At 36.0% G+C, this 24482-nt stretch overlaps 1 protein-coding gene and 1 non-coding gene across 2 annotated transcripts; one reads left to right on the forward strand and one right to left on the reverse strand.

Moving 5' to 3' along the window:
* The first annotated feature begins 10682 nt into the window (after positions 1 to 10682).
* Positions 10683 to 10894, forward strand: LOC120782101. The gene has a single exon (XR_005706222.1). It is a non-coding gene; the product is annotated as a small nucleolar RNA U3 (small nucleolar RNA).
* Positions 10895 to 19426: 8532 nt separating this feature from the next.
* Positions 19427 to 21476, reverse strand: LOC120782099 (neither inactivation nor afterpotential protein C-like). Its single transcript, XM_040114247.1, has 2 exons — positions 21188 to 21476; positions 19427 to 19462 (listed from the first exon to the last, which is right to left on the reverse strand). Exons 1-2 carry the CDS (start codon positions 21470 to 21472, stop codon positions 19445 to 19447), a joined length of 303 nt encoding a protein of 100 aa, XP_039970181.1. The 5' UTR covers positions 21473 to 21476; the 3' UTR covers positions 19427 to 19444.
* Between the last annotated feature and the right edge of the window lie 3006 nt (positions 21477 to 24482).

Below are 24482 nucleotides of genomic sequence, written 5' to 3' on the forward strand. Positions count from 1 at the left end.
CATATGTATAGATAGAGCGAAAGAAGTTTCACTTCAGTCGTGCGGTCATAAGCACACTCACTTTTTATTAATTGTAAACATCCGCCAGTTGTTTCTGTTTATTAGTAAAAGGCATTTGACAGGACTGCCAATCTTGCGGCAAACCATTATTTCATGAGAATTTGTATAGGCGGGATGTATCATTTTTTTTGTTTTTTTTGCAAAGCGTGCAATGATACACACATTAAATTTCTTATGTGCACCCTCCAAACAGACCCCAATCACCCCTGAAAATTTCATTGAAATCGGGCAAGCCGTCTAGGAGGAGTGTGCGAACAGGAAGTTTTGCCACTTAATTTTATATATATAGATGAACATAAGAGAGCGCATAGAAATTGCAGGGAGAATAAGATACAAATTTTAGAAAAAATATATTTTCCAAGTATGTATGTCGAATAAAATAAATAAGACAATAAGAAAATGCGTTACTTGTAAGGAGAGCAAGTACGATCGCCACCCATCAAAGCCGCAACTACAAGCCACACCCATACTTAATTACCCTGGACAAAGTATCCACGTAGATATTTTATTGATAGGCAAAAAGCTAGTTCTGACAGCAATGGACAAATTCTCAAAATACGTTATCGCAAAACACATTAAATCAATGGAAACAGAGGATATCAGGCAACCTTTAAGGGACATTCTTTTCTTCCTTGTACCGGAAACATTGGTAATAGATAATGAAAGATCCTTTAACTCAGAGTCCATCAACTTTATGATAGAGAACGAATTTGGCACCAAAATATATCGCACCCCCCCTTACACAAGCTGTTCGAACGGTCAGGTTGAGCGCTTCCATTCTACTTTACACGAGATTATGCGTTGTCTGCAAACAGAGAAAACCCACCGATCGTTCCAAGAACTTTTGGAACAATCAATCAAAGAATATAACTACACTTTTCATTCAACAACGGGAAAAAAGCCCATTGAAATCTTCTTCGGAAGACGGGTCAGTAGCGACCACAGGCTAATAGAAGAGGAAAGAAAAGAAACGAAAAAAAGGCTTAAGGAAAAGCAATTGGCGGATCTTTCCTACCATAAAAAAACCGAACGCCACCCAAACAATATTTTGAAGGAGATGGAATTTTTGTTAAGATAAATAAGAGATAAGGAACTAAGTTATCACCTTGATTTAGGAAAGAAATTGTCGCGCAGAATTATAATACCACCGTTAAAACTAAAACAGGCAGGATTGTTCACAAAAACAACATAAAACAATGGTAAGAAGAAAAAAATACTTGCAGGTGGAAAAACTTCGAAATTGAGAACCTACAAATTTACCTCATCCCATTATATTGGCTCCCACTACAAAAGCCCAACAAATTGACGGTCCTGAACGACAAACAATAATAGATATCTACCAATTAAGAAGGAGAAGTAAGGACAATCAACCATTGTGATAAAGTCCTACATTTTATCAACCTAACCAAATATGAGGAAACATTTTCACTTATTTCAGACAACATTAATACACTAAAGACAACTACTGTCAAGGACAGACAATTGCTTGACACAACTCACAAAAGTTTCGTTTTATTAGAAGCGAAGCTAGAGGGTTTACACCCACATTTTAAATCTAAACGAGGTCCCCTTAATATCATAGGGAAAGGATTAAAATACATAGCAGGTACCATGGACAGCGACAACGAGAAAGAAATTAGCGACGCACTTACACAATTGCATAAAAACGAAAGAACAGATGCACAAAATATTAATAATTTATTATACCTTAGCAACCTTATTTCCAGACAAATAAGCAACGTTACGGACCATATAAATAAGCAGCAAATTATTGTCATTAATTACATAAACGAACTTAAAGAAACAGCGCAGAATAGGATTAAGACTTTGGAAGACGACATTCAATTCATTAAACACACCTATCAGGTTAACAACGATATATCGCTTTTACGCAATCACGTGGACGACATTGGACAGATAATTTTTTCAAGCAAATTAGGCATAATACCAACAGATATACTGACATCTACAGGACTAAATCTCATTACCGATTTCGATGTACTAGTAGATGAAGATAATAATATGTACAATGAATAAATTAAGGATAATCTGGAGAAAAATTTAATTAAAGGGAAGGATCAATGTTTAGCAAATATATTAAAATTTGAAGAAGCAGCTTGTAAGCTCAGAATTTGTAATGAGCAATCTGTAAATGAAGTGCTACCAGGCACACTAATATTTAAAAATTTTCAATCAAAAATTATACAAAATAGTAACAGACAAAATATTAAACAATGAGGAACTTTTCTAATAAAATATAAAAATTGTGAAATAAGTGTATTTAACAGATCATATATTAATGTAAAAAAGGAAGTAAATGAATCCTTTGTATTACCGAATGTAATAACAAAAATTAAAGAAAATACAAATTTTACTAACAAAAAAATTAAGACTGGAAACCTTATATAGTACATATGTGAAACAACTCCAGCATGAAAGTAATATTGAATTTTTGTTTAATAAAAGCGACAGTTTCTTAGTAATTAGCTTAAGTTCTGATGTAATAATAATTGTCCTAAATATAATCGTTATAATTTTTATATACAAATCGTCAAAAAGTAAACATATTTCTCACCTGAACCTAGTGCAGAGGACGTAGTAAACGGGCGAAAAGGTCCTTTTTTACAAATAACAACGGCACACCCTATGAGTAACACCGATTGGAGACAATCGATTTAAGAGGGGAAGAGTTAACACAGCACTTGTTACTAATAAGTATCGGCTTACAACTTCCGGCACGTGTGACCGAAATGCACCGGAAAGTGCATGGTCAGCGTCTGCACTACCTGTTGTGTAGAATAAGATTCGTGGAAACGAACCACGCTACGGAATATCATTTAGCTTAGAATTAATATAAATATTGTAATTTTGTTAAGCTAAGTTTCTGTTTGATTACTCCAATAAAGCAGATCTTGATAAAGCTACGCGGTAACGCTGCCCCAATGCAGCTACGCTAAAAAATTATATTTTTTTGATTTTTCAATAACCAAAAGCTTATAGTCCAAGAGCCAGTGAAAAGCTACCAGTATGTATTTGACCAGACCTAGGGTTTTGTCCAGTGAGGCCCCTATACTTATTGTACATGACATGGGGACTCACTAAGCCCAACGTGGCGGACACGGCGCGCGCCTAGGTAAGACAGGTATCGGTTCTTAGTGAAATTTATGTGTATTTTACCACGTCTGCCGTTTTGCAATTTTACGATATATTATTATTATTATCGAAAAACAACAATGGCAGACCATTATCGCGGGTTTAACATTGCGGCAGACGGTTTTGAAAGTGCTGAAAAAAATAAAATTTTAAAAGTATTTGACCAGATCTGCCATTAATATATTTTATTCATTAGGGTCTTATAAACCTATTTTATCACGGCAGACGATTTTATTGAGTATTCACTTCAGCAGACAGCATAATCTTTATTACTATCCGGTCAGGTATATGCGTAGACTGTTTGTAGCTATCCTTAATTTTTCCCCTAAAGATTATTATTTCACTCACTCTAGGCTATAGTACTCTCTTGTAAACTTACTAGCATTCGAATCGTTCAGATTTTAGACTTGAGAGGGCCAAGTTGTATTCTCATCTCAACGGTTTTTGTCAGATGTTTTCAGTACAGTGTGAACCTAAATAGAGTGCCTTGGGTTTTGTGACTTTCTAAAGTTATTTACCAAATCTTTTGAAGTTTATTATTCATTTGATTTATCTGAAATGTCGAGTGAAGAAGAAAAACCAAAGTGTGTTTTTTGTGACACTGTAATGGCTGAAAAATTACATCTTTTCTCACCAGAGACATTATCAAAATGTAAAAAGATTTTGAGGTTACGGAAACTTCATAAATTAAAATATCATAATATTATTTTACCGGACGAACTTTATGATTCTGGGTACCATAGTACTTGTTATAAAACATTCACTGCATTAAAATGGCAGTTTTTCTTGACAGACGTTAAAGAAAAGGTTCCAGTGCGATTTCATCTGCAATTGAGCATCCTTCTACGTCAGCTGAAAGTTTAGTTGAAGATGTGATTGCCCTAGTAGAAGATGTGAACCTACCGCAGACCGAAGGAATGAACGCTGAAGCTCATCAGCCGTTGGAGGAAGAGCCATCTGCAGTCCCAAGAACATCATCAACCGTTCAAACTTCCGACAATGTTGCTTCGCCAAACATCGATGTATGTTTTTTTGTAATAAAAAAAAACCAGTTTCGGTCCAAAATTGAACCTTTACGAACTTCTGAGAAAAATCAATTGAAAAAAGTGTCCTCTTAAACTTTAAGCCTGATACTGAAGTTTACAATGAAACTTTGAATAAACTACAAAGTTTTCTTTCCTCAGAAGTATATTATCACGATGTTTGTCAACAAAATTTTAGGAATCAAAAGAGATCACTGGTGAAAAGTCCAGTCCGTACTACATGGCACATTTCCCGAGAAGTCCATGACACTGTTTACAAAGAAATATGTCATTTAATACAAGTGAATGCGATCAATCGCGGACGTTGTTACTTTTTAACTTATTTACATAAAGAATATCTTCAAATGTTTAAAGATTTAACAGAATGCTCGGACGCTACATCTATATTTACACCACACTATTTCGAGGAAAAGATTCGTAAGAAATTCACTGATAAAATCCAAATATTAATATCAAATAAAAAAGTCGTCGCCCCCAAAAGGTATTTCAGAAAAAAACCTTTTACGTTACTGAAAAAAAATGTTGAATTTCAATAAGCATTTGCGACGCTTGGTGAAGAAAATTTGACTGGTCCTCTGCAACAGATATTTAACAGCAGTCAGAAGTTTACTTGCCAGCTTTATAATGCAAAAAATTCAATTGATGTTGATGATGGAAGGTATCAACTTTTCGTCAACAATTATAAAGCTTCCGACGTCAATGAAAACTCCAGTAAAAAAATACTGAATTTTGATGCAAGCTCAATACCACCATGTAAGAGTGAACTTTACCAGCCACTTCTAAGAGCACATTATATTTCAACAGTTTGGAAAAATGCTCACTAAAAGCAACTTATGACATTGAACCCATTCGAGTATGGTTGGATTGAGGAAGACGAGAGATTTGTGTTCAAATGGTTCGAAGGAGAGCAACTTCCAACTTCTGTGAGTGACTTAATCACCCAAACCCCTAGTAAGTTCATAGTTCTCAATTTCTCATTAACTATTTTCGGATCAATTAACAAATTACTTTCAATGGAGGACGAAGACGAGTCACACCACCAAGCACATGACTCTGATGATGATGAATGATGATTTAATTAATAAAACAGAAATTTTCTATGAATTTCATGTATGATTCACTAATTTTTTTAATAATTGTATTGGTTTTAATTCTTTTCTTTTAGTGTTGTATTGGTTAAATAAAAAAAGAAAATCAAATAAATATTTGAATGATTATTTGCTAACTGCGTTATACCTAGATAATTGAAATTCTTTCAAAACATATTTTTTTTTAATATCAATACCTTATATGTTTTAGTTTATTGTTTACAAGAGAGTACTATAGCCTAGAGTGAGTGAAATAATAATCTTTAGGGTAAAAAAGAAGGATAGCTACAAACAGTCTATGCATATACCTGACCGGATAGTAATAAAGATTATGCTGTCTGCTGAAGTGAGTACTCAATAAAATCGTCTGCCGTGATTAAAATAGGTTTATAAGACCCTAATGAATAAAACATATTAATGGCAGATCTGGTCAAATACTTTTAAAATTTTATTCTTTTCAGCACTTTCAAAACCGCCTGCGGCAATGTTAAACGCGCGATAATGGTCTGCCATTGTTGTTTTTCGATAACAATAATAATATATCGTAAAATTGCAAAACGGCAGACGTGGTCAAATATATTTAAATTTCACCAAAAACCGATACCTGTCTTACCTGGGCGCGCGCCGCGTCCGCCACGTTGGGCTTAGTGAGTCCCCATGTCATGTACAATAAGTATAGGGGCCTCACTGGACAAAACCCTAGGTCTGGTCAAATACATACTGGTAGCTTTTCACTGGCTCTTAGACTATTAACTTGTACGTGAATTTGCGCGACCACTTGGTTTTTATACTCTCGCAACAATGTTGCTAACGAGAGTATTATAGTTTTGTTCACATAACGGTTGTTTGTAAGTCCTAAAACTAAAAGAGTCAGATATAGGGTTATATATACCAAAGTGATCAGGGCGACGAGTAGAGTCGAAATCCGGATGTCTGTCTGTCCGTCCGTCTGTCCGTCCGTCTGTCCGTCCGTCCGTCCGTCTGTCCGTCCGTCCGTGCAAGCTGTAACTTGAGTAAAAATTGAGATATCATGATGAAACTTGGTACACGTATTCCTTGGCTCCATAAGAAGGTTAAGTTCGAAGATGGGCAAAATCGGCCCACTGCCACGCCCACAAAATGGCGGAAACCGAAAACATATAAAGTGTCATAACTAAGCCATAAATAAAGATATTAAAGTGAAATTTGGCACAAAGGATCGCATTAGGGAGGGGCATATTTGGACGCAATTGTTTTGGAAAAGTGGGCGTGGCCCCGCCCCCTACTAAGTTTTTTGTACATATCTCGGAAACTACTATAGCTATGTCAACCAAAGTCTACAGAGTCGTTTTCTTCAGGTATTTCTATATACAGTTCAAAAATGGAAGAAATCGGATAATAACCACGCCCACCTCCCATACAAAGGTTATGTTCAAAATCACTAAAAGTGCGTTAACCGACTAACAAAAAACGTCAGAAACACTAAATTTTACGGAAGAAGTGGCAGAAGGAAGCTGCACCCAGCCTTTTTTTAAAAATTGAAAATGGGCGTGGCGCCGCCCACTTATGGACCAAGAACCATATCTCAGGAGCTACTCAACCGATTTCAATGAAATTCAGTATATAATATTTTCTTAACACCCTGATGACATGTACGAAATATGGGTGAAATCGGTTCACAACCACGCCTTCTTCCAATATAAAGCTATTTTGAATTCCATCTGATGCCTTCTCTGTATAATATATAAACATTAAGAACCAATGATGATAGCGGAATAAAACTTTACAAAAATACGGTATTTGAAAAATATGTAAATGACGTATAATGAAATCTCGATTATCACTTTACCATGCGAGAGTATAAAATGTTCGGTGGCACCCGAACTTAGCCCTTCCTTACTTGTTTAATATGTCATCAAACATATAATGCCCAGCAAATAAAAATGTAAATATATGTATAACTTATTGAAGTTAAACTTCTTCTACGACTTCGGAAAAGGTTGCGATAATTGTTTAACGCTTCAGTGGAGAGGGAATAGCGTTGAACAATTAACGCGAGAGAGGGAGAGAGGGAGAATGAGAGTAAAGCAGAGAACTTAAAGCACTTGCCATGCTTGTATGTTTGTATGCTTGTGCATTATTTGTTTTTCTTTCGTTTCTGTTTAATTTCTGCGAATTCTCAACTATTTTGTGTGACTTTTGGTTGAAATACTCTGCGTTGGCTTTTGAAAAGTGCGCCTTCTGAGGTCGCTCCCATGCCACGGCATCCTGCGCATCTACTGCAAGGGACCACATCACGCCACCTATCGGGGTTGCCCTAAAGCCCCCAAAAAATATCAACCCGTACCTCCAAAAAAGGCCCACAACGCTCCCAGGGCTCTCACACAAAGAGCTACCCGCCCCCCGGCACAGACCACACCACAACCCCAACCCCAACCCCAACCACGAGCCCAGGGGCCAACTCGTTCATACGCCGAGGTTGCCAAAAGTGCAACCAAAAACACAACGCCCAATCCTGTCCCAAACCTTGCTCACCTAGAGAATCTTTTTCTGGACTTCCTGTCCACCGTCTTCAGGAACTAACCGTGACCTGATGATCCTAAACTGGAAGGCCAACGGGCTTTCCACTTCCAAAAGGACCGAACTGATCCAGCTCATAGAAGACAAATCCATTGATGTCGTTTGCATCATCGAAACTCACCTAAGCTCCGAAAAATCCTTTTATATCCCGAACTTCATAATTTACAGAAACGACCGCCCAGATTCCAAAGGGGGCGGTGTCGCCATCTGTGTGAAGAGCTCTATCCACCACCTAGCTGCCAACACTGACTCCTCAACACTCGAAGCTGTAGGAATTGACGTATTCCTCAATTCACGCAGGCACAGGATCATCACTGTATACATCCCTCCTGACAAAAGCCCTCTTCAACTCCTCCGCTCCTACCATTATCGCAGGCGATTTCAGTTCTAAATATAGGATTTGGAACCGTTCTACGAATAATGCTAACGGATTCACCTTCTGGAGAATCTCTCTTCAACACAACTACAACATCGAAGCTCCCTCCGAACCGACCTAGCACCCGACAAGTCCCTGGTTCCAAGCAAGCACCTTGAATTTATTTCTCACTAAAAACGTGACCCTCAACAGAGACCCATGGACTCTCCCGGAGCTCAGTTCAGACCACTCCCCGGTATACCTGGAGGTCACAAATCGCCCCCTACTTTCCTCTCGGTTAAAAACCAAAACCGATTTCTTCCACCTGAAATTCTTGCTGGAAACCTCCGCTTTCACTTGCACCCCAATCAACTCCATAACAGATTTTGATAAGCCGGTCGCAGGTCTGACGGAAGAAATCCAAAGGTCAGTAATTTCAGCCACCTCCTCAATAGAAGCTACCAATAACCCAAACAACCTTCCCCTACGTATCCCTGCACTCATCGCCAAGAAAAACAAAATCCGCAAACTCTGGCAAAAACACATACTTCCACGGCTACGCCAAACTTTAAATTCCACTCAAAGGGAATTAAGGGTTCTCCTCCTCCAAAGAAGCTCTGAAGACTTTAATTCCTTTATCGCTGAAGCCGAACAGCACCCTAAAAGTTCCGGGAAGGTTATCAGATCGTTTCGAAACCGTAAACTCTACCTCCCCGCCCTAATTAAAGACGGGATCTCTTACCCATAGGACAAGGACAAAGCCAACGACATCGCTCAATCCCTTAAAAATCAATGCTCCCCCTTTCCAAGCCTTCAAAAATTCTAATCTTTTCACGAAGAAGTGTCAGAAACTGTCCGGGGCACAACCTTCCAGACGGTCGAGTTTCAGCCCACCTTCCCCAAAGAAGTCTCCGAGGCTATCCGCGCCCTCAAAAACCGGAAAGCTCCAGGCCACGATAGTATCGGTAACGTTGTCTTAAAAATCCTACCGCGCAAACACCTTGTTGCCCTAAACAACATCATAAACGCCATGATGCGTTTCCAATATTTTCCCCCGGCCAGGAAAGCCGTCATAGACGTCTTTCTTCCCAAACCGGGTAAACCTCTAAGCGATCCGGCAAACCCTCGCCCCATCAGCCTACTCTGCACCCTCAGCAAAGTAGCTGAAAGCATAATTCTCTCCCGACTGGAGAAATTTGTTACGGAAAGAAAATTCTCACCGACTTCCAACATGGGTTTCGAAAACAACACGGCACCGCACATCAACTTCTGCGGGTCTCAGAATTTGTCGCTAACAATCTCAACAAAGGAAGACACTTCCCTATGCTCCTGCTTGACTGCAAACAATCATTCGATCGGGTCTGGCATGATGGGCTTATTTATAAGCTTATAAAGCTAAACTTCCCACAGTACCTCATTGGTTTAGTCAAATCCTTCTTGTCTGACAGGAAAATCACTACTCGGGTGAATAGTGAGCTCTCCGAAGCTCACCCGATCACGGCGGGAATCCCTCAGGGCTCCAAACTATCTCCAGTGCTGTTTAACATTTATTGTTATGACATCCCAACCGAGGAGAAAATCCTCACAGCTCAATATGCGGATGATGTCGTCTTCTTGTACGCCTCCCGTACAATTAACTTCAGCACATCCGCCCTCAATAAATTCATCCCCACCGTCCTCGACTGGTACTGGTTGTGGAGATTCGATATCAACACAACCAAATCAGAGGTAATCTTCTTTTCACGGAGAAAGCGAATTTCACCAAAAATCTTGGTAAATAGGTTCCCCATCAAATGGAAGCCCTCCGCGAAATACCTCGGTGTTGTCTTCGACAGGCGGCTAACCTGGACGAAACAAATCACAGCAGTTCGAGGTAAAAAGGTTTCCCCAAGCACCAAAAAAACGAGCTTTTAATGCCATCATTAGAAGCATCTGCTCCTACGCCATTCCTATTTGGGGCTCGGCCTCACCCAGACAACTGTCCAGGCTTCAAGCCACATACATGCCTCTATTAAGATCAGCTCTTAATTTCCCGTGATATGTTGGAAACAAACAGATCCTAGAGGAAACAAATCTTCCCTCCATCCAATCAGCAGCTATTTCCTACGCTGCAAATCTCCGGGCATCAGTAGCATCCCACGCAATCCTGGCAAATCCTTCCGCTCCCGCCTAACCAAAAATTCGAGCTTCGCTTTTTAGCGTCATATTCTTTTGAGGGCCACTACCGCTTACAACTGAATCCTCTTCCTTCTCCCGCAAAATACATTATAGGTTCATAACCATATGGTTGGCAACTGGTGTGGGGGGGTTTTAGTCGGTAGGCGCATCAAGCGAATCCGACACTACCCGCCAGGGTATCTTTAGAAGTTTTCCCCCACCCCACATCTCTTCAAACAAAACAAAAAAAAATAATTTTTGAAAAGTTAGTCTTAACTTTACAAGATCATTTCTGTAGTCAGTCTTCATTTACTTTCTTCGCAAATCGAAAGTATTAGCACCCGCGATGAGGAAGGTATATCGTTTTATCTGACAGCGTGAGGTTTCTGAACTTCATTTCTATTGTCTTGTGCCATATTAGAAATGATGTTTCTACGATGATCGCTCGGTTACAAGGGATAAAACGACTTCTCAGTGGTGATTCTAATGAATAAATTCCAAGGTTTTATACAAATAATCCAATTGTAAATCTTATAGTTATCAATCCGGCAGAACCCAGAAATGATAATTGAATTGGACTTTGTTTTATAAAATGTGCAGAATAAGTTTATAAAATGCGAATTTATGAAAGTGATGGTCACTCCACCATATTTTTATCCTTTCCCTCTCGCTCTCGCTTTCTTTCATACAAAATGATATGAATTTCTTGGAATATCACTAAGAAGTTTAACTTCTTCCGCGCGTATCGACTCCACGCACCAGTTTTTATTAAACCTACATTAATTAAATATTTAAGTAATAATGCATGCATAATTGAGAATTTTCGGTGTTAATTGAGAAATATACATATGTAATCCTAATTTCAATGTAACGAAATGTACGCCTACAGATTCGTTTATTTTCGAGCGCAACCGACTCGGCATATAATTTATATATGATCGGTATATATTTGGTATCAAAGCATGTACTTAGTTTATACACATGTAAGTATGTATGTATGTACATAAATTAAAATTTACCTACATACATACATATGTATTTCATGAAGAATCCATAAAATCATTAAAAATATGTAATAGAGTAAAGTTTGTATTATTACCCAAATAATTAATATAGTAAGTTTAAGGAAATTAGTTTTAAATTTATACATTTACATTAAAAGTTTTGATATCATCTTAAAAGATCTAGCGGTCGCACATGTGCTCACATATAATTAAGTGTGCATGTAAAGAAATATGACAGACCATACGCACAATGTTTGTAAATTTCTCAACATGCAACATATGTATGTATGCATGTAAATTTGTACACTCAATGCTTGAAGTGCTGAACACATAGAGCGCGACAGACTGCAAGCGACATCTGTCAAATATTAAAACACACACGTTCTTATGGGCACAGTTATGTAGTTGTGCAGCTGCCTCAATAACTATGTCCCTAAGAACTTGTGTATTTTAATATTTGACAGATGTCGTTTGCAATCTGTCGCGCTCTATGTAAATGTTCAGCACTTCATGCTAAATATCCGTTGACACATACAACCAATGACGAAGCTCACGTTTTGTCAAAAAGTCAATGTGTCGACGGACCGACGGACCGACGCGGCGACCAAGCATCACAGCATTGTGTTGTTGGTAAAAAATCCGAGCTGTGCCGCTCTAACAGCTTTACCAACAAACTTGTGTAAACATGTATGCACATATATGTATGAGCGTGCATACATATCAACGCAGATTTTTGCCAGCCACAGAAAAATATTTTCGAATTGACAAATATTATAAATCGACAGCAGCTATGTTGACACTTTTCTCACTTCTTTCTGTGAAGAAACATCAGAAAGTTGTTCAATTTATGATTTCTAACTTTTGCCACCGTCGCGAAAAGATGCTTGTACGAAAAGGCATGCTCGTTCATGAATGAAGTGAATTAATTATGATTGTTGTGTACATTTCACCTAATGAAAAAATTAATGATATTATTTCTTTTTTACATGAGCGGTTATTTCCGTACAGTCGCATTTCAATAATTTTTAAAACAGATACAGATAAACTACCATTGATTTTGGCTGGGGATTTCAATGTTCATTTTGCAAAAAATGAATCAATGTCATTAATATCGTTCCTCCAAGAAGATTTTCAGTTGGAAATAAACAACAATCCGAGAGAATGTGCTGCAAGATATGGAACAACAATAGATCCTGTATTTATTAGATATCTTGATAATGTGATGCCTAATACTTTTGTAACATACTTCAGTTATCATCGACCAATTGTCACAGTAATACCGTCAGAGGCAACTTCGAATGTAACTGTTACGGAAGTCACTGATTGAATAATTGAGTTGACATGATTTTAAACAAATATTTGAATAAAATTTTGTATATAAAGAAAATAAATGTTTATTGAATAAACTATCTGTCATCATTTTCTGTAAAAAATTCAAAATATTATATTCTTTCATGTGTACCATATTTAGTTCCTGTCATAATCTGTACTTTTTAACCTATTACTTGTATAAAATAATTTCGATGTTTCACATCTGCCAGCTGTCAACTGACAGCTCACTCTTTTTTTATCCTCCTTACTTACTTTCTGTCTGGGCATTTCTTTTTTATGTGAGGTAAAGCATTTGTGCCTATTGGGATTGGAAGTTTGCATGCCATGGCAGTTATACACTTTTTTACAATTACGGCAACATACGATGTCAAGAAATATATTTCTGTAATTTTTAACTATTTCTGCAAACATATCCCAAATTGCACTTCTGCTCTTCCGATTTTCGCTAAACTTCTAAATACCCATAGCAATTTTGCTCACCAAGTCTTCGTTAGACTCCATTGTGTATTAGCAACTTGAAATAAATTACAATATATAAATATCAGTATATGTATTTACCTTTACAAAAAACCAATAATACTAAAACACTTACAAAAACATACAATGACAAAACAGTTTCTCAGCGTACGACACGAAATTTCCACTTTTATTCTTTAACTAATTCAAATTATTTCTATTCTTTCCTTCAAAAAAAATTAGTAAAGTCAAATTATTTGCAGAGATAAAGAGATGAAAGGACAAAAGTCAGTTGTTATAATATTCTTTAAAAAGATTTAAATGGTTTCTCCATATAAGAAATAACCACTATTTAGTAATTTTTATTCGTACTAAATGTTGGATATTGGGTTGATAAATGCCCAAAAATTGTTATTTTGTTCAATCTGGCAATAATGGAAAATGTTATAAAAAACGCAAATTTTGAGGCGCTCTCACACTGGAATAAGTTTAACATCCCTTCATTCCTGTTATTTGTCTACTATTGAGAGAGTCATAAATTGTTGCCACGCATCAGTTTAGAAATATTTTGAGGTTTTTTTTCCGGTTTTTGTGGGAATGAGTCTTAGTGATTTTTATACCCTGAACAGGGTATATTAAGTTTGTAACGAAGTTTGTAACACCCAGAAGGAATCGTCGGAGATCCTATAAAGTATATATATAAATGATCAGTATGCCGAGCTGAGTCGGTTTAGCCATGTCCGTCTGTCCCTCTGTCTGCCTGTCTGTATATATGCGAACTAGTCCCTCAATTTTTAAAATATCGTTTTGAAATTTTGCAAACATCATTTTCTCTTCAAGAAGCTGCTCATTTGTCGGAACGGCCGATATCGGACCACTATAACATATAGCTGCCATACAAGCTGATTCTTGTATGTAAAACTTTCACATTTGACAAGATATATTCACGAAATTTGACATATATTATTTTCTGAGGCAACAATGTAATCTCCGCAGAAATTGTTCAGATCGGTTAACTATAGCATATAGCTGCCATACAAACTGAACGATCGGAATCAAGTTCTTGTATGGACAACTTTCACATTTGACAAGATATATTCACGAAATTTGGTATATATTATTTTTTAAGGCAACAATGTAATCTCCGAAGAAATTGTTCAGATCGGTTAACTATAGCATATAGCTGCCATACAAACTGAACGATCGGAATCAAGTTCTTGTATGCACAACTTTCACATTTGACAAGATATATTAACGAAATTTGGTATATATTATTTTTTAAGGCAACAATACAATCTCCGAAGAAATTGTTCAGATCGGTTAACTATAGCATATAGCTGCCATACAAACTGAACGATCGGAATCAAGTTCTTGTATGCACAACTTTCACATTTGTCAAGATATATTAACGAAATTTGGTATTTGTTATTTTCTAAGGCAACAATATAATCTGCAAAGAAATTGTTCAGATCAGTTAACTGTAGCATATAGCTGCCATACAAACTGAACGATGGGAATCAAATGCTTGTATGGAAAACTTTCATATTTGACAAGATATATTCACGAAATTTGATATATATTATTTTCTAAAGCAACAATGTAATCTCCGAGGAAATTGTTCAGATCGCTTAACTATAGCATATAGCATAGTTACTAACAGAAATGCACCTGTGAAGGGTATTTAGCTTCGGTGCAACCGAAGTTAACGTTTTTTCTTGTTTTTTATGACTTAAGTGCATTAATTTTATTGGTACGAATTACATTAGCGGATCAATACATGAGCGGCAATTGTAACGGCATACGTCGTTTAACAGCGAGCTCCATCTCTATACAACAAACACTTACGCTTGAAGAACAAAGAATTATTAAAAATGCGAGATTACAATATGATAGGCGAGGTGGATTTGTTCGTAGTTTCCCGACAGATGATATCATGCAACGCTACGGTAGCTTTAAATTGATAATGGCTCTGAACTAACTCAATTGCAAGCTGGGCAAGCATTCGCATTATACTTAGAAGCAATTTTACATCGAATCACTCATGAACTGAGAAATTTTCATGAAAAGATAATTTTAAAATTCTTCAATATGTTATATTAAAACAGCGACAGTACTTTTTCATAACCCACAGAACTCTCGTGGTAATAACAAAGCCAGATCAGCTATGGTCGCAAAACAGTTGGGCGATTTTCTTGAGCAATACAATCGAGATACGGAAGCTTACGTGGATTCGTTTGATCATTTCGGCATGATACCTAGTGGATTATTCGGTGACTTTTTGGCTCAATCTCAAGAGGCAGATTTGGACAGACAATGAAATAAATAATAAATTAAACGCTTTAAACAATTAAGTAAACAGTATTGGTTCAATCTACCAATAGATATAATCATTATATCTTTCACCTATTTCACATCAAAATTCGCAAATTTTTAGCTTAAATTTTAAATAGTAAAACTTTAAATTAACCACCGCTTGTGATTATAAAAATTGTCTGTAGCATCTCGGAATTTACTATGTAATACGTTTCTAGTATATCTTAATTTATATATTTATAACTAAATTAAATACCTCCCAATGTAAAGTTTAAATTACACTTTTTTAATGAAATACACTTATGCCCGGTTTCACAGTCCATACTTATGTTGTACTTAAGATAAAACAGGAAAATATTGTTTTACAGTTCATACTTATGTAATGCTTAAGTACTGAAAAGGGGAGACTTAAGCAGTGCTTAAATAACAGCTGATTTTTGTTTTGAATTTGCTTTGAATTTTCAGCGACATCTTTCGTAGCGTAGGGCAAGTGTCCGCTCGTTTGCACTCAATAACAGCTTATACTTTTCTTTCAGTTCCCATAGGTGCTCCGACTCGCTAGTGATGAAATTTGGGGTTCTTTTGTTGTTTTCATCAATTTTTGATATAATTTTCCTCGCAAATTTATGTATTGTCTATTATAATTTAAATATTTCAAACATATTTTTATGAATGACATTTGTAAAACATGTGTTGCCCATAACGTTGCCATATATCATAATAAAATTTTATAGAAATTGAGCATTGACTGTGAAACGCAAACGACCACTCAGTTTGCAACAATACTTAGCTAAGATTTTATTTAGGCACAACTTAAGTATGGACTGTGAAACCGGGCATTAATCTTCACTTTTAATACTTAAAGTTTTTTATTCGTTTACTCATTTTTCAAGCGTAAGTAGTTTTATATGAATGATTCTTTGCGAAATTGTGTTATGACTACAAGGCTATGCATTTAGTTTTAATAAATTGCAGATCTCTGCTCCACACTATAAGTGATCCTCCGGGTCTAATACTGACATAATCGTAAATATATATTTCTTGTAAATTTCAAGTAAGGTGGTTGTGTTTTTCTTAAATTCTTAGTTTTTCACACCAATTTTAATCGATTCTTTCCTGAGCCTTTCCGGAAGCTATAACAATTCAAGCGGACACTAAAGGTACAAAGAAGATAAATACAATTTGTATTTTCTAATAAAAATTCATTTGCTTTCACCCGCATATACTTGTATTCTGTGGCTTTTTATGGAAAACAGATAATTTTTCTCCTGAAACAGCAATCCAACCAAAGTGCATGCTTAATTTTTGCATTGCCGGTTTGTTTTGATCACTCTATCACTTTTTGTTTCTCCTTTTCGTATTCCCTTTGGTTTTGGTATTGCCAACTACCGAAAATATAAGCAAGGTGTTAGGGACAGTGACTGAACATACTTATTGTCAGGAGCTCCCAACTATTTTTCTCACTGAGATGTAGCTTCTGAGAACGGTAGTGAATGCACCACAGAGAATCAACTTAGAAAGAACTCTAAAATTAGAAGAACGCCTTCTAATGAAAAAATAAGATGTTCACCGCTGTTGGATCAACAAAAAATTACGAAAATGCCAACAAATGTGGCAAACTCTCTGAGGAAACACCAATTAGTCAAAATACTCAAATCTTTAACCAGTTGAGTAGTAAAAAAAAAGAACTAGAGAATATTATGGCTGACCAAAGTCATATAAACCAAGCAATGCGCGACCTTGTTAGCAACATAGTAGCGCTACATGTCAAGGCTTGGTATCCCCAATGGATAAAAATGTAAATACCCCGAAAAGGCTGCGTGAGGCAATAGGCTTTTTACCTCCTACTAAAAAGCCGAATAATATAAATAAAGCGCTGCAAACCACTTACAGCGAGGCAGCGAAATTAATTGAAGGCGATACTAAGGATACTATTTGCAATCCGTGTTAAAAAGAAGGGCTATTTTCCGACTCATGGAAAGTTCAGCGATTGGTTCTACTTCCTAAACCAATAAAGCAGGTGCATGCTTGTTACTATTGGGAAAGCTACGAAAGCATAGTAAGAAACCGCTTGAAGATAGTAATCTAGAAAGCCAGCGGATAATCAGAAAGACAATACGGCTTTATGAAAACGAGGTTTGTTCTACTTCCTAAATAAAAAAAGCATGTGCATTAAGGTGGAGCCATAATGTTTGGAGAAAATTTTTTTTCTGCTTTTTAACGGCATAGCTATGAAAAGTTTCCTTTTAATATATAAAACATACATGCAAAATATCAAATAGCTGACTTAGTGTTTTGAGGTGCCCCAGTACAGTCAAACATTTAAATAAAACCAAGAAATGGTATTGTAAGCATTTATTACGAAAAATATTCTCTTACATTACTTAAAATACCATTTAAACATCAAACTGTTTTTTTTTTATATTGAAATGAGGCATTCGTTGACGTGATTGCAGTCTTGCCCTATTAAAGCCATCTCCTTTATTTTCCCCACAAACTGCATTCTATGCTTCTGTTACCAACTTGATGCAGCACTCCACAGCTTGGGTGCGGCATAGAAAATCTGTAATATCCTTACATGTACCAAGAACAGACAATGTCTTTCAAGGTTTCATCAAACATATGTATTTAAAGTTAGAGGTGGATCAGTTATATCAGATTCTTGCCACATAATAATCTCAGTGTAATCTTAGGCATCGAAGTTGAATGTAGGTACTTTAAACGATTGAAGTCTTCGAGCTTTCTCTGATCTTGCTTTTACAATTCTTCGATATGCAAGATCTCTTAAAATCTCTCTGTCTTCACCAAGCATGGCAATGAGAAGATTTTCTGGGTGACCAAAGTATCCATTTCGTTGGATTACCTTGTCAACGATTGCTTTCATATCGGAATTCAAATAACGACTTAGATTAATGGTTTGCCATATGTTTTTGGATCCGTTAATGAATGAAGAATTACATTTTATTGTAAACCACATTGGTCTAAATACAATTTTAGAATTCGATGCTGTTGTTAGCGATCTAGAATGATTAAGGGCTCTAGCTTCCATATTAGCTAAACAGGAGAAAATATACCAGTACTGATAGCGATCATTATGTCGTATAAATACTTTTGGTCGGTATTAAGCTCTTCCCTAGTTATTTCAGGTAATAATGTAGGTATAAATTCGACTATCGGCATTATTTGACAAGTTGACACTGTTAATGAAATGTTGAATTCCTTCTCCATCAGACGAATAACATCACCTTTAAAACCTGTATCCACTACAGTTCCAACGCACCCAACAAAGCTAATTCACTCACATTTACCGACTTAGATTTCAAATACAATAATATAGTTTCTTTTATATTTTTAGCAGTCCCCGACTGGTGACATGATCAAAATAATTGCTTCCTGGTTCCGATGTTTTTTCTTATTCTTCACAGTTGAATCTATATCGACACCGCCTATCATAATTTTTCTGGTTGATCTTTGGTCGATAAGAAACTTACTTCCTCCTTGGCAACACGACGCCCTTTTAAACAGCAATATTTCCTGATATCTTTGCATTTGCAGCTGCAGATATTAAATAATGTATGGGACTCTGTTATAAATGTTCTAACATTTTCTTGGTATTTAATGTCGGTTTGACGGCCTTGATATGGTTTCATTAAGCTCCTGTATATGTTGTGGTAGGAACGAATCAATTGTAAAATTCTTTTTACACTTACAGTTGGCAGTGAAGATTTTCGCCATATTTTTAGAACTTCACCCGCTAATCTTTCAGATATTTCAAGAATTGTTAGCTGCATTGTTGATTTATCGGGCTTCAATTCATGTTTTATGAAGAGGTAACATTTCATCAGATCATTATACGTAGGTAAGTGAGAAATAGGAAACTTCTCCAGCAAACCAGAGACAGGACACCTCCTTGTTTGTCGTGCTTTAACTTGAGACATATTTCTACAATCAAGATAAGTAATAAGTACTAACTACAGTTATAAGCTAAGCTACAAGCATCAAATATACATGAAAAATACGATTTACAGTAAATATTCCGATTTCAGCTGTAAAATTTGATGTAACAAATAAAAGGCGAACAAGTGAACTGTAAGCGCGCGAATTAAAGGTATAGGTATCAACTTAGGTTACTTTTACTTTTTTTAAATCAAACCTTTTTTTCGACTTCAAACGTAAGACTGTACAGAATTGACAGATCGCAGTGAGTTGCTTACTTAAACCTACCGTTATTTGGATATTGTCGGCCTGGTATTGTGGAAAGTGAGTGCATGGGAAAATTAGCATAACATATAGAATGGGGGAAGTTTTGTGTGTTATACATATGCAGCTCGAATATGGATCCAGGCGCATGGCATTAAATCATATGCCAAACAAATAAGAACAGTGCACAGGCTGTTGGCACCATATGTTATCAGTGCTTTCCGAACAACCTACAGACTGACATTCATTCGTGGATCGACATACGACATGGGGAAATGGATTTCCATCCTAACATAAATACTAATTGGACATGGGCGCTTTAGAAGCTACCTGTACAGATTCCTGCACGACATTAGTCCGACGTCTTCATAGTGCTTTGAAGACTCAGAGCATGTATTCTTTTATTGTCTTCTATTTTTAAGAAAAGGGGAAAAAGTTAAAACTACACTCGATGGTAGTTTAACGGTGGAAACTTTTACGACACCTAAGTGTCAGTCCAAATTCCCTGGCAATTAAAATGCATAATTGTGAGGTGTAAAAGTTATTTTTCATTCCCATTAAAAAAAACTTCTTTTACATTACGGTTTTTAAAAGGGAACGTCCTTTGCCAAAAAATCTAAATCGGCAAATCCGTCAAAATTAGAAAAAGATAAAATTTGTCGCCAAAACCTCTCCTCCACCTTCCATAAGTTTGAGTTACAAAGAAAAACTTTATATTCCAACAAGACTACGACTCCAAAACATACCACTAAAAAGCTACATGACAACGGGTTTGAAGTTCTCACTTGACCTCCACAATCCCCCGACTTTAATCATTTATAATATCTCTGGGGAAAATAGAAATTGGTGGAGACAATGGAAACTTGAATGATTTATGGTCAAAAGTGAGATCAGCATGGAATGCTATCAAATCAGAAATGTGCAAAAATCTTGTTGATAACATGCATTTATGCGGGGGTAGACGTTGGTGGATAAGATATTAAAACACACGAAACTTTTATGGATTTGATAAGAATAAACTAAAATGATTAAAGTTCTATATCAATTTTCATGAACTCATCCTTAGCTTAGTTTAAATGTGGTTCATCGAAATCACCTTGCAAACATGTGAACACTTGTTTGAGTAATTTTTTATCGTCGTCATATAGTAAATAACAGCAGGAGAGTAGAATAGATATGCCAAAAAAATATTCATCGTGGTAGATGGAGTAATGAACTTATAAAAGTTCCGACCGTTTACATACCAATGCCAATTTACTTAGTATTATTGATACTACGTATATTAGAACCCTCTGACAAACTTTCTCTTTTCGGTCACATTTTCCTTTTTTAAATTTTGTTGTCTGTTGTCAATTAATATGAGTGAGTCTACTAGTTGCAAAGTATGTATTGTAATACGACTAATGTTTTTATGAAAGTTATTTGTTTGCAACTTATGTTAGAAAATATCAGGTACCTACTTCTCACCTCTATAACAAACCATATTTCATCAGGTGCATTTGACTTTTCAAGCTTGTAGACGCCATAAAACTCGGGAAGATTTGGATGATTGCAGTGATCGCGTAAAGTACGATACTCTTCTTCAATCGATATTTGGTGTTCCTCATCATAGTGCTGAATTTTTAAGGCTACCACTCGATCATTATCTAACTCTTTTGCCCGAAATACTTTTGCGTTGACGCCCTGTGCAATTTCTTCATAGATTTCGAATTTGTCCGTTGGATCGGGCAGTTGTGTGTATGGTAAATACATATTTGAAAACTATGAAACGTCGTAGTAAATGGTAAGAACCAAAAAATGCATAATTGAATAATTAGTAATATATTTATTATATAGGTATGTAGCTAAAACAAATAATAAACAAGTAAGGAAGGGATTAGATCGGGAGGATCCGAGCATTTTATACTCTTGCAACTTGCGATTAAAATCCATTCAGGATTTGAAAATATTTTATTTTATATTAAAAGATGTTGTGAAAGAACTCAGTATTTACTATTCGAGGAAATTGTGAATTAAGTACAATCACATTTGGTTTAATCTTGACTTATATTGAAGATCACTAACTTACACTTGATTTTATACCTATAATTTAGTTCGCGTCAGCTAAAATTATATTAAAAACATCGCACTATGGGGAATTTGCCCGATTTAATGGTATTTAGTCATTTTATCAAAGTTTAAATATTTGGTTTTTTTTATGTAAACATATTAAAAACACATGGCTCCATATGACTCCATACCAAAAATGTTAATTAACAGTGCACTGTTAAGGCTATGCACTGTTAAAGTCAGCTGTTGCAGCCCAAAAGCACGTGGTTGAGAAGAGGCAGTTTTTGGTTAGCTACTTTGAAAGTGCGATACTTAAAAGTTAAACAAGTTATTAATTCAATTTATGATGGAAAACAATCGTACTGGTTTGTATTATATGTTGTGCGTACTAATATTTTGATATGTGCCTGTCTTACTAATATTTAGCCAATTTTAAAACAGGTCAAAAAGGTAAATTTTTGGAAAAAAAAATTAACTTTACGTAGACTTACAAAAAATACATATCGTTGTAACAGTGTAAGTCCAGTATATGTCGTAGAGCCATTAATTATGAATAAAAGGCAATTTGTCTCAATGTGCACAAATGCGCACAATCTGCGTGATTTCGTTTTTTGTCAGGTATCTTCGAGTTTTCGAACGCGGAGCTTTTTGAAGTATGGCGTAAGAAGACGGAGAACTCAAACCAAGAAAGATCAATTCTTCATTTTCTTTCGAGCAAAATAAGTAGAAACATTGATATTGTAAAACACAACAACTATTTGAAAAAGAATAGCAGTTTATTTTGCCTAAATATAAATGGTAAATGGAAGATATGCAAGAGAAACAAAAAATATTTTGAGAAGAGTATGCAAATTGGCTGCAAAGTGCAACAAAACTTTGTTTCTCTGAATCGAATCAAATCGAGAAACGTCAAATTGGACGCCCGACACCGTAATGCCTCTTCGATTAATTGATGCTTCTGGACTTGTTTTATGGAATAACCGTACTCCAAAGTCGATAAGATTTTGCCGCCCTCTCAAATTGGAGTTTTTGAAAGAAACAAGAGAAGCTATATCAAAAGAGGACCTGAACATCAAAGAAGAAATTAAGAAACTTTTACCATGCAAAATAATGTTCAATGACAGGCAGTGCATTTACATAAAATTTTAACTTCATTTGACTGTCATAGATGGAAAAGTGCTCAATGCACTGACAAATACAAAGTCTCCTCAAGCATGCCCAATATGTTATGCAACACCTAAGGACTTCCTTGCCAACAAAAATTTTAAGTGCCTCGAGTTTGTTCCACTTTTAGATAATTTAAAACACGGGTTAAGTCCGCTTCATAGCTGGATAAGATGTTTTGAATTTGTATTACACGCCGGTTATAAGTTAACTGTTCAGAAATGGCGAGTGACAACATCTGTGGACAAAAAAACGATTGCAGATCGGAAAAAGTAAATTCAGCGTATGTTTTGGGAGAGGCTAGGCTTAAGGGTCGATAAGCCAAAACAAAATGGATCTGGCAATACAAACAATGGAAACACGGCACGGCGAACATTTACCAATTTTGAAACATTTGCAGAAGTTACCGCAGTTGATAAAGAAATAATTCGGAACTTAAGAGTTATATTAATTTGCTTGTCTTGTCAACTGCCGATTGATTTGGAGAAATTTGAACAATTTTGTTTTAAAACTGGGGAACAAATTGTGGATTGTTATCCATGGTTGCCAATGACGGCAACTGTTCACAAAACAATTGTCCGTTCAAGGCAAATTATGGAAAATACAATACTTCCCGTTGGATATTTCGGAGAAAAAGCGTCGGAAGCACGCAACAAAATTTATAAAGCAGATAGACTGCATCACGCACGGAAGCATAGTCGTGTTAATAATTTCACGGATGTTTTCAACAGAGCCTTAGATACTTCTGATCCTGTCATTTCTTCAACAAACCTTATGAAGCGAATTCGGAAGCATAAAAGTATGGAGCTTCCTTCAGAAGTTTTAAGCCTTTTATTGTGCAATTTTGAAAGCCAGGATCAAATTGATGAAATTGGAGATGAAATTGACGATTTTTATTTTATGTCCGACGAAGACCTTGAGAATGAAAATATTTTATAAACTTATTATTGTATTATTTGTTTGTCACTTTATCAACTTTTTTATATGAAATAAAAAAAATTGTTTCTCGTCCTGGGAGGGCGGAACCACGCCCATTTATACAACAACTATTTCCAACAGATTCCATATCAATAATAAAAAAAACCGTTTTGAAAAATCTTATTTATTAAAGAAGTTTTTGATTAATTTATCCAAATCGGAGCTCGGAACCACGCCCATTTTACCACAAACTATTTCCATCGATCTCCATAAGACTAATACAAAAAACCGTTTCAAAAAATCTTATTTAGTTTAAAAGTTAATAAATAATATTACAATAATATAACAACAATAAAAAAACCGTTTCGAAAAATCTTACTTAGTTTAAAAGTTATAGTGCAGGGGCGTGGCAATATTGTTCACAATCATATGTAGTTTTTTGAGAAAAATCACATTTTTGTTTGAACATTGTAAACGCTCTAGCGGCTAACGTATTTGACGTAGGTGGGTCAAACAAATTGCAGCTGTTACTTAAATTTTAGTGCTGGACTTTTAGGAAAAGCTTTCAACCTGTCCCCTCTTTACCCTTACCAGGGGCGAAACAATATTGTTCACAAAGAAATGCAGTTTT

Source organism: Bactrocera tryoni, unplaced genomic scaffold (assembly GCF_016617805.1).
Source record: "Bactrocera tryoni isolate S06 unplaced genomic scaffold, CSIRO_BtryS06_freeze2 scaffold_927, whole genome shotgun sequence".
NCBI lineage: Eukaryota > Metazoa > Arthropoda > Insecta > Diptera > Tephritidae > Bactrocera > Bactrocera tryoni.